This window comes from Strix aluco, chromosome 2 (assembly GCF_031877795.1).
Source record: "Strix aluco isolate bStrAlu1 chromosome 2, bStrAlu1.hap1, whole genome shotgun sequence".
In the NCBI taxonomy this organism is placed as follows: Eukaryota; Metazoa; Chordata; class Aves; order Strigiformes; family Strigidae; genus Strix; species Strix aluco.
The window spans coordinates 34,263,209-34,274,415 of NC_133932.1; the positions used below are offsets into that span (position 1 = coordinate 34,263,209).

At 36.4% G+C, this 11,207-nt stretch overlaps 1 protein-coding gene across 2 annotated transcripts in view; it reads right to left on the bottom strand.

The window, feature by feature from the left end:
* The window catches only part of PAXBP1 (PAX3 and PAX7 binding protein 1), a 28,639-nt gene that overhangs the window by 12,182 nt on the left and 5,250 nt on the right, over positions 1 to 11,207 (bottom strand). Inside the window, exons 4-10 of one of the 2 annotated variants that reach the window (XM_074814242.1) lie at positions 10,935 to 11,030; positions 10,112 to 10,215; positions 9,023 to 9,243; positions 7,870 to 8,059; positions 3,005 to 3,128; positions 593 to 692; positions 22 to 137 (exon numbers count right to left, since the gene is read on the bottom strand). In XM_074814242.1, the coding sequence (XP_074670343.1) occupies positions 22 to 137; positions 593 to 692; positions 3,005 to 3,128; positions 7,870 to 8,059; positions 9,023 to 9,243; positions 10,112 to 10,215; positions 10,935 to 11,030 (951 nt within the window). Of the gene's footprint in view, positions 1 to 21; positions 138 to 592; positions 693 to 3,004; positions 3,129 to 7,869; positions 8,060 to 9,022; positions 9,244 to 10,111; positions 10,216 to 10,808; positions 11,031 to 11,207 lie in introns of both variants that reach the window. The other variant, XM_074814241.1, reaches the window with a different exon arrangement.

Consider the following 11,207-nt stretch of genomic DNA (forward strand, 5'->3'; position numbering starts at 1 on the left):
AGCTTCAGTAGCTTTTCTAACCTCGCTCCATGTTGAAGTTTGTAACATCTGTTGAAGTTTCCTCATCATCACTGGAAAGGCCTTCAAGGTGATCTGCCATCTTACCAGTTTGCTCTCTTCCTTGTCTACGACGAGCTCTGAAAAGAATCAGCAATATAAACCAACTATTACTTTTTCCCCCCCTGTATACAGTAAACAGACCTGCCTAAGATTGTCATAACTTTTAATGTAGGAAATCCAGGTTGAAAAAAAAGCATTCACTATGTCAGCACCTCAAACATTCCACTATGTTGCTGACTCAAACAATGCAAGGAAGAGAAACCAGTAGAGGCCATATAGATATGGAATGGGTTTACTATGCTTTCTTTTAGTGATGTTAAATCTGTATCACGTAATGGTGCTTGGTTTTGTACACTTGCATGATAAGCTGGGATATATAGGAATACCCCTGCCCAGCATATCAGCTTAAGTGTTTTCTTCCCTTTGCAGGAAAGAAGGAAACATTGCTACTTATCTTAGTGTGTCACACAGGACAACTGCATTCTGAAAGGAGGCAAAGACCCCTAATGGACAAGAAATCTCAGTACTCTACCTTCTAGCCTCTCTTTCTGCAGTCCGACGCTTTACTTGTTCTTGATAGATCACTCTGTCTCGTCCAAAAGATTCAAGATTTGGGGCCATCAGTGCTTTATCTGTAAAATTACATTGACGAAAATTAAAATGCTTATCTATGATTATATAAATGTGTTGTAGGCAGTTTCATAAGAGCCTTTTACCTACTTTAAACTAAGTGTAATTTGAAGTAGAAAGTTGAAGTTTTCAAAAAGATGCACCCAAAAGCCTGAATTTGCAAGTGTAGAGGTTAAAAGAGGAAGTAGTGAAGCTGGAAAAATCTCCACTTAAATGTCAAATAGTTTTCACTGTACTTCACTCTTGTCCCTCTCACAACAGTGCCCGACTAAATAAACGTCAACAGTTTAATAGGAATTGTTGAAATTCACTGTTCCAAGACAAAAAGTGCTCCTTACATAAACACATTCACCATCTATCTTTTGAAAAGAAAATGAACAAAAAGAAAGGAAGAGAAGAGTGACTGGAGCAGGAATATATGATAATTCAGAGTTCTAGTCATAGCGTTTTCTCAGTTTATATGCTTCAGATTGCCTAAAGTTTAAAACACATCAAAATCTACAGGAGAATAAATTGTCTTCCCTCCTCTTTTTAAGCTGTGATTCATTATAGATGTTCCTGATTATAGAAAACAACACAGCTAACCAGTGAAGCTGATCAGCAACCAGCAGGCAGACCCAAGAGCGCTTCCAGTTCATCCTTTTCAGGCAAATTTTTAAAAGTGGATTGAATGCTAGCCAGTGCTCAAGTCCACCCACTATAATATAAACATCATAATTTAAAATGCTTACCCAAATTTCAGGAATAAATGTACATGTTTTAACTAAATCTATTTACAAATCCATCATTAAAAATATTAATGATGCTCTATGTCAGTACTCCAATTCTACAGCAGAACTACTAAGGGCCTTAACATACAGATCAAGCCATCATTTGTCCAATTTTTTAAAATGTTATTCAAAGCTGAGCTACTTGTCTTTACACAGAAGTAAAGCAAAAGTTGGCAGATAAACTCAAATTCACTTCCAGCCCTTTAGTGTTCTGACACTGTATGAAGAAAAGCAGATCGTCTGTGTCCGCAACACACATCAAATCGAAGGCTGGCATCAATTCCTAGTTTCTGTGATAACTTGAGGAACAGAACTGAACTATTTCTAGACACAGTTAAAATTCATTCTCAAGACTCCCAGATACCAAATAAGATCTCTCTTTAAAACCCAGCCTTGACAATGACAACTATTCCCACCCCACCATTAAATTCCAGTCTAAAGTAATCCATTCTAAGCTTCTTTAGGAAATATGTTTCTAGTACATTAGGTTTCTAGTTCTCACAACAGCATTTTCATGGTAAAACTGTGAGGCCTACATGTAATGCCTGGGGCTCCAAATAAAGTTCTAAAGGGAATACGTATGCTAACCACTCCATAAAGGGATGACCAATGTTTATGCCCTAATGCTTTATCACCCTCAGCAAATTCTATCTAATGGTATTAACAAAATTTCATCTCTGGACACACTGTGACAGAATGGGAAATGTCTTTTATTACAGGATTTTAGGTCAGCAATAGGACAGACAAGAAAGCCATTTTTAAAAATGAGAAGCTCTCCAAAGCAGAAAGACAACTACTATTAATATGGTATTTTACCCATCATTTAACATGCTGAATAAAATCTCCACTGGGGAACGTATATTTCCATCCAAGTTAACATTTATACTTTTGTAGAGTTTTACATACTGAAGAGTAATCACCACAAGAAAACTCCTCTATGCGAATCCCCCATCCACACACTCACAGTAAGCAGATATTTTAACTGGCTAATTTTAAGCTGTATTTCATATAGGGTCACTTTGTATTAGTTTGATTTTTAACAATGGCACCAGTCTCTTCCAGTCCTTTAGCTTTACCAGTTACGTGTGAAATGAAATACTTATGTTGCCTACAAAATAGAGTATTAGACAGAAGTCAGCTCTGTACAAAGCCATGAGGCACTGGGCTAGAGTTAACTGTACATGTTACAGGAAATGTATACGTTCAAGGAGGTTAAAAATAAAAAAACAGTGTCCTGACATAAGAGCAAAATTGGGAGTCACTGCTACCACTACTACCACTGACACTATGCATACATTTTCAGTGCTAGGAAAGAGAAAATACAGTTAAGAGCAACAGAAAGGAAAGATGAAGTCAGAGTTAGAGTGGCTTTGAGTTTAAAACAGAACAGATTAGAGAACTTTTATCTAAACTTGCTTCTACCTATCTCAAGAGTAAGGATAAACTTTAAGACAGTCATACTTTAAATATTTACATTTAAATTAAGCCATACTAAGTAAACAAGGTTGTTTAATGAATAATAAAAACCTTCAAGATGGACTGACTTGAATGGCTTGAAAACTCCGAAGATTCATCTTTAATATCATCTTGTCGTCTTTGGACAAGGCGGGAAGCTCGCTGTTTGTACAGCTGGTGCATTGCGGATTCAAGTTCGTTAATCAGAGGCACCTGTAAAAATACAACACACTACGTAATATCAAATTCCTCAGGTGCTTAGTTTCTGGGGTACCATACTATTCCGAAGCATAATGCTGTCACTGTACTTCTAGCAGCACAAACTCTTTCCTTTTACCCATTTGTATCATTTGGACCAGTAAATATTTCAATGTGAAGAAAATGCATGCATTTAACAACGTTGACAGCTTTCAACCGTGGCAACAGCATTCTGAAAGTAACTTCTGTTGACTGAAGGAGTCTACACAGTAAGACAACCATTTTGGAGAGTGTGAAATGTTATTTCAAGTACTCGTTTTCTCTACCAAGTGCACTACACATTGTGTTACATTGCTTACAATTCTCAGACCTCATTGTTTCCTCTCTTATCTTTAAACAAGAATGTAGTAGTATTCTACACTTCAATGAGAAAATAACCTGACTGTATACAGTGAAAAAACAAAGCATGAATCTAACCTCCTGAAGCCAGCGGGTATTATTTTGCTATTTATTAGCATATGCTAAAATATTATTACTAAAATGCAATAAAACACTGCATAAGCATGTTATGCAAACAGGTAATCAAGATCAGCAAAATGTTACTCTAGCCTATCATTAAAATTGTACAATTCGTAAGAGTTATGCATGAAGTATAACCTTTGAACTATACAGACTTAAGTCAGATCAGACCTGCCACTTTTTTTCTTAGTGGACTAAATTTCAGTAGCAATTATAACAAAAATAGATGATGTTATAACCACTAGGAATTTCCTGACATTAAAGAGCAGACTCACTGCTCACTTCTGCAAAAATTCATTTCCCGGGACAAGCTAAAATTAGATTAATATTCAAATGCAAAACAGAACACTTCACAATCTCTTAATTTGGAAAGGCAAGTCCTTTTGGTATGAACACTTAAGCCATATCCTCCTTACCTCCAAGACATATGCTTAGTCCACAGTCTTCCAGCCTTTTAGCTCAAATATTTCATTGCTGCCTACCATCCAGGATTAAGGTTTTTCAAAGCAAAAGATAAAATCAGAAATTGTTTCCTGGTGTAATTTAGAATGTGACTCAGCAGCTATTAAAGTACCTCCTCCAGTAAAATAGAAGATTAGAGCTACAGGGCCATTTCAGCCATCCGAGAATGACACACACATCAGAGGAGATATTAAAAGGAAATAAGTATTAGCTCTTTGTGGTATAAACTGGGCTACAGGGCTTAAAATGAAAGCAGCTCTGCACCAACTCAAAATACATACAACTTTCTCTTGGAGAAAACAGAATAGAGAGAAATAGTGCTGGGAGTGTATATTCGGTATTTAAGACAATGTTGAAAACAGAAATAATTAAAAAAAATTATACTAGTTTTACTGCAGTTTACCATAAAAGATACAGCTTCTTCTCTTAAGTGTGTAAAGGGAATTCTAAAACTGAAAAGGTAAATGAAATTTTTTCACAGTATCACTAGAGGTTCCTTCTATAATTGCATCAGGATCAAAAAAGCCCAATTATGTATTCAGATATATGAATCCACTCAAAATATTTCCCATTTAAAACACAAGAGACTTAGAAGCTGTTATTCTTCTATAATCAATACTGTAGTTGATGAATGACTGACAATTTCACTGACTATTGTAAAGTTACAGCCCTCATTTATTGTGTTTCGTTTAGTCAATACCTTAAAAATTCAGTGTTTTGGGGTTTTTTTTCTTCACTTTCACTGTAAACAGTATAATAGGAAAAGTGGAAAGCTCTCTGAACATTTAGATGACAAGGATAATTTTAACCTACAGTCCCCCTCTCTGACACACACTGTGTGTTTTGATAATTTGCTTTTGCAGTCAAAATAACAGTTCATCTAACTGTGCTGTCAGAGATACGCTCGGAACAATTTAATCTTTCTATATCCCTTGCATATTCCTACATTCAAAATGTAAAGACACAGCTACCACTTTCTAGTCTTCTCAGAAAGCATAATATTGACAGTAATTACTTGTGAAGGAAGTCATGCAAGCATCTTCCACTCCACTGGTTTTATCATTTATGGGAAAAAAAACAACATAAAGGATTTGACATTTCTATTGCTTGTTTCTGAAATTTGCATAATAGCTGCCTCATTATACTCTCCATTGCACCTTACCAATGATGAAAGTGTTTCTAACATTCAGAGTCTCTTCAAAACAGAATACAAACAAAACGGTTTTGCTTGGTTGGGGGTCACAAAGGGCTGAGCATGGCGAATAGGTGCAGAAGGTGGCACGGGGAAGAAAGTCTAATTTATGATGACGTTTTTGTTCTCCAAAACCAAGTCAATAGACATACAAGAAAATTCTAGGGGAATGGACTCTTTTTGGAGCGGGTAAGTATATCATGAACCCACTAGTGCTTCTTCAGCAAACCACTTTCTCATTCAGATCAGTACCACTGTGAATCTGACTAATAACCATAACTAGCCCTAATAAAGAGAAAGCATCAAAGCATCCTATTTGAAAGGATAGGGAGGGACCTAGCTTTATACATATTTAGGGTAAGTGTTCATATATGTATGTGTATATATATACACACACACAATATTGTTATTACACAAACGGATACACACTTTATATGCTTACGTATATTATAATCATAACAACTATGTACATTATATAAACACACACACACTTTAAATACGAAGCAGTCAGCACCAAAGGTTCTGCAAAAGAGCTGAAAGTAATTTGTCTCTACGCTCAAAAGATAAAAAGAATTTACTGTCCTGCTGCATTTCATTAATTCATTTAAATAAACACCAATACTGATTTTATGACTTTATTTTGTCCCCCACTCCGCCTCCTTTTTAGAAAACCTTGCGGCATCATGTGGGCTACTGGTTTTGAATTTGATAGTACTTTTGTCATGCTGAAAGCACTGAATTCCAGAACAGATTATCTAGCCAAAGAACCGAGGAATATATAGGACATCTTAATAAATGAAATGCTCCTGTTAAATTGACCGTGTCGTCTCCTAATTTTGCAACTCGTTGTACATACAAGTACTGCAGCCGTCTCCAACTGAAAACAGCAAAACTCTGTGAATGCCCCTAAGAAGCATGAGATGATAAAAATCACATCTTAAAAGTTCAATGGACTGGCATGGCAGGAGGAGTATGGGGAGGGTGGGGAAGGAAGAGGAAGGTGTCCAGGTATAAAATCCTTAAAAGACCAACTACCAGGAAAGTAAAGGTGTATTGTAACAAAGCAACTTTAACAAGCCTATTTGTTAAATTATCAGCAGCTAATTTGCTATATAACAGCTGGAATTGATTTATTTACACATGTAGCTAGATAGGTCAATAACCTTCCTACAAACTGAACTGAAATTGTTACACTATTACTTAACAGTAAGTTTTCCTGGTTTATACAGAATCTGGGAGACTAAAAGGCCTGGTTTATACTCAGAATGGTGCATTTTAAACAATTTGTTTAAAGAAAATACTTGAACAAAACAGCATGGGCTATCCAGACATGGCTTATAGTTACCACAAAAGAAATTTAACCAGAGGTCTTTAGAAAGCAGATGTTAAATAGAGATACAGGTATTTATCTTGCCTTCTGAAATACAAATTTATCTCAGAGAAAGAATATAAAATGTTATCTTTAAGTAGGAATTTAGGCATCTGGGCGACCAACTGACAGAGCTGCAAATGAAAGCACCTTTACTACCCCTCAACAGCTAATGCCAATACAGACTCAGGAATACTGCTTCTTCAGTGAACAATATCTATTGCAACCAATCAGTTAGCTAGGTGAATTAACTGGTCCACACTTCCTAGGTTTGTTCATGACATAGCTATTCTTCAATTTACAGGACTGAAGATGGGACTCTCCCAATACCACTAATGCTGTACAATTAATGTCTAACCAGTTAGCAACCAGAAAGCTTTTATATTCCTCTCCCACACCTAACAAGCTAGGTAAGCAGTAGCTTCAACTACTCAAGTAATTCTGACAGCTAATGTATTAAGAAAATACTATACTATTGTATACAAGTCAGAAGACAATGAAGAAATTGCTTATGTACTGCTAACTGAATTTTACAGCTCCTGTTTGTAATATATATATAAATATATATATATTCAGGAGCTCCTGTTGTATTTACAACAAAGTAAGTAATTTGAGCATAATGAATAACATAAGGAAAGACTAAGTTTTCAAGTTAGACATATACAAAAGTATCACACTACACGAAAGGAGGATATTTTTAAGTTTGGGTGTCTTCAGACAGCTACGCTAGTTTTAAAGCTTTTCTCCTTCAGACACTAGAGCACTACCAAGTATGTGAAACTGCCTGGCAAGAGCTTTATAACAACACACAAAATACAAGTCTTTGTTACTGTGTTCATAAAGCATTCCAGAAACTAGCAATGCTGTAATTCAACCCTTATTTTTGTTAACCTGATATCCAACACAAGTAAAAAGCAGCATCTGAGTGAAGTCAAAATGTAAGAGTATCTGCCAAAATCCTGAAGATTTATAATCTAGAAGTGGTTTTAGACAATCTAAAGTCAGTGATCTCTAACACTGTGAAAGAGAGGTTTCTGATAGCCAACTTAGCATGATGAAAAGTTATCTTTTCAACCCTCAAATAACCAAACCTTTAGAAGGATATGTTCTCAGGGGACTTTTTTCGAAAACAGAAGATGTGGTGTTTGGCATGTACTAAGAGTCCCTATTTTTTTTTTTTTTTTGAAAAAAGATGAATGTTTTTGCATCCTTACCTTTTCACTGAAACACTCAAGCAAGTCTTGGACATACCCTCGCATTTCTTGCAAAAACTTATACTGTTCACCAATACCCCCAGAAGACCCTTCTAATCTTTCAATTGCCTTGGTAGAGTCCTCTCGGCTTTGCTGATGTTTCTCATATTGCTGCCGATTAGCTTTGTGCAATTCTTTCATAGAGTCCAACCTGAAGGGCAATGGATAAATAGCAAATTTACATCCAAAAGTCTGTATATTTCAGACCACTGAGATATTAAACAGACAGCGCAAGTACCAAGTCTATATATGGGAAATACTGCAAAGACACGTTCTCTAACTTTCATTTGTCACTTTCTCTGCTCTCTACATAAACAGCAAGGCTAATGGTTTAAATTAATTTGCTGAGTTATATAATTATGCAGAGTGCATTGCACTGCCCACTGCCACAAATTTTTACAGGAGCTGATAGGACTCAGAATAGTGCAAAGCTGGCCTTAAAGTAAAACTGGGAGGAAAGGGGGAGGGGGGAGAGGCGGGTAGTGGAGAACTACAGCTTATACAAAGCAGTCTTATTCCTCTACTAATTTGATTCACTGCCAAAAGCTGTAACACTACAAGGGGCATACAAACCAATTTTGAAGACATGTAAAGTGCAAGTTGTTCATTACAAATGATTTCTCACTGCAATTGGGTTGTTCATTCAGTAGGACCTTTTGCGTACCTGACAAGCAGATTACAGTGTTTAAACCAAAAAAGCCCTGTATATGCTAAAGCTTAAACTCTTTATCTACTGAAGGGGAAAAATCTGATTCACAGTTTAAAAGAATGCAATTTGATAAGCTAAACACCTCACTGGCCTTTCAATTCTTGACTATAAGACTGTGCAGTGTCCAGAAGATGCAACTCAGACCTGTCTTCAACAAGATCAATGGCCTCATATTTAAAGCTTCACTTCCAGAGAAGCAATCCAAGGAGATTTTCGAACAAAGTGTCAATGTCATCTTCACTTTGAGCTTTTTTTGTTTGCCTTTTTATTTTTTTTTTAATGGATGTGTCAGTCAGTACTTTTCCAGCGATGAAACTCTGCGTTTGCTCACCGAGACTAAAAGACGCCTGAGGAACAGAAAGCTAGGGGACAGGTCTTTAAGTCTAAAAAGATGGTCTGTCCTACCTGTCTTTAAGCTGTTTCTTTACCAAATCAATAGTAACAGGAGTCATCTCATTACTGGGAGTTTTGAAAGGAACAGTATTATCTGTTTTTTGAGACTTGGTTTCCGATGATCCATACGCAGCATAAGTGTATGGAATGCCATATGATGAACCATAAGACAGTGTCTGGTAAGTGTTCTGGTAGTACAGATTATTCACTTCAGCAGGCTGACTTGGTTGAACCTAAAGGAAGAGGAAATATAATTGTACTAAATTAGACTTCAGAGAAATGAGAAACTTATTTTCTTTTACATCTCAAATGGTATAAAGTGAAAAATGTAGGCAGGTACATTTACCAAATGTAATTATCAAGTGGATTTAAGTGTAGAACTTCCAACACCTACAGTGGAAGAAAAATTCCCTCAGAAGCACTTTCTTAAATGGACAAACTCTTAGTATCATTATAATTATAAATATTTCTACTTATAACAAGTTATTAAATGACAATTTTAACCAGCCTATAACTCCTACAATAACCAAGTGTTTGAGACTATACTAAATTTTGCCAAGACTATTTAATAGAATGACATAGGTTCTTAAAGTCAGTGTGTTTGGTTGTGATTTTGCTGAAATGTGGGGTTTTTTTAAAAAAAAAAAAAAACCAAACTATCCTCTTCAACCGAGTGGCAACTTCATTATGAATGCACAGACAACATATGGTACAAAACTGCTACAAACTCCAACTCTATGCTGCAACACAAGATACAGAAACAACAAAGAAACAAACACTCTTTGCACAGACTCTACAAACCCAAGGATAAACAAGAACAGAGGTCTCTTCAAAGTGGCATTATTCTAGCTGTTTTAGGCTGCAAATAAATGCTGGTTAACACCACCACAATCAGGATCTACCCAGAACAGGGAGACTAATGAAATGGATACCACTGGATACTTAAAATCTGACCTCTCATTTCTCTTCAAAGAGAGTATCAGAAATTACACACTGAATTTCTTAGATGAACCAGCCTTCTGTAAGCTACTCAAGTTTGTGATGGATTTAGCCAATATATGCAGAAACAAACCAAGAAAGAGTTCACAACTAAATACATGCCTGAGGTATGTTGATTCCTTTCCGTATCTGTTCTTGCTCCCATCTACTGAGTTCTTCATCTTGCTCCCCTGCCACCAGTGCTTCATCGTCGCTTCCCTCAATACCTTAACACGAGTAAAACAGACATGTAACAAAAAGGAGAAGATAATGTATTCACAGTAAGGGCCATGAGTTCAAAAACCTGAGACACCACACTTCGGTGGGAACATGTCAGTGCAACCTCCTTTCCTCTTCATGAGGAATTAAGGATGCTAGTCTGTGAATTATCATCACAGAGGTTCCACTTTAAAAATCCAACCGGTAAGTTTGCAATTAACTGCTGGTAAAACCCTCTAATGTTAAAATCCTATATATTTTACCTGCTTGTCAACAAGAAGAATGCTATACCAAAGAACTGATGCTTTTCTTTTCACAACTATGTATTTCCTAAAAAAAAAAGTACAGGAACAATACTAATTGAGCCTTAGTGTAAGTTTCTACCAGATTCAGTAGAGTTGTGTGCTTCTAAGCACAAGAACATAGCTTGTGCTCAAAATTTCATAGACAGATTCCATTATGCAGTACTTTTCCTCAGAAGTGGAATACAACTCCAGATTCATGCCTGTTTGAAAACATGTTGTTTAAAAATGTTGAATGGGAGCACTTGCAGTGAAAACAGTGTGAATGTTTATCAGCTGTCCTTCTAAAAAGGTTTTACCTATTTCCTCAGCAATCTTTTGCCTTTGGGATTTTTCCTTCACTGTAAAAACTATCCTCCTCTTCTCGTCATCATCTTCATCATCACTGGCATCATTTTCATCTTCTCGAACAAGGCGGCCTTTACCTGGTTCACTGTCAACGGGGGTAAAGTCTCCAAGTTCACGAGCCATTTGACGCTTTTTCCTAGCAGCATGAATAAAAGCAGCATCTGGAATTTCTCCTAGAGACAGATGTTTACACTGTTAAACAACCACTGCAACAAAACAGGTATTACGACTTCTTATTATTCATCTCTGCCACCCTACCAAATCATCCTTACAAACAAAAAAAAATGTGAGAGGAAAAAAGTCCATACCCACAGAAACATTTGCAAGCTACTTAGAAGCTGCACATGCAA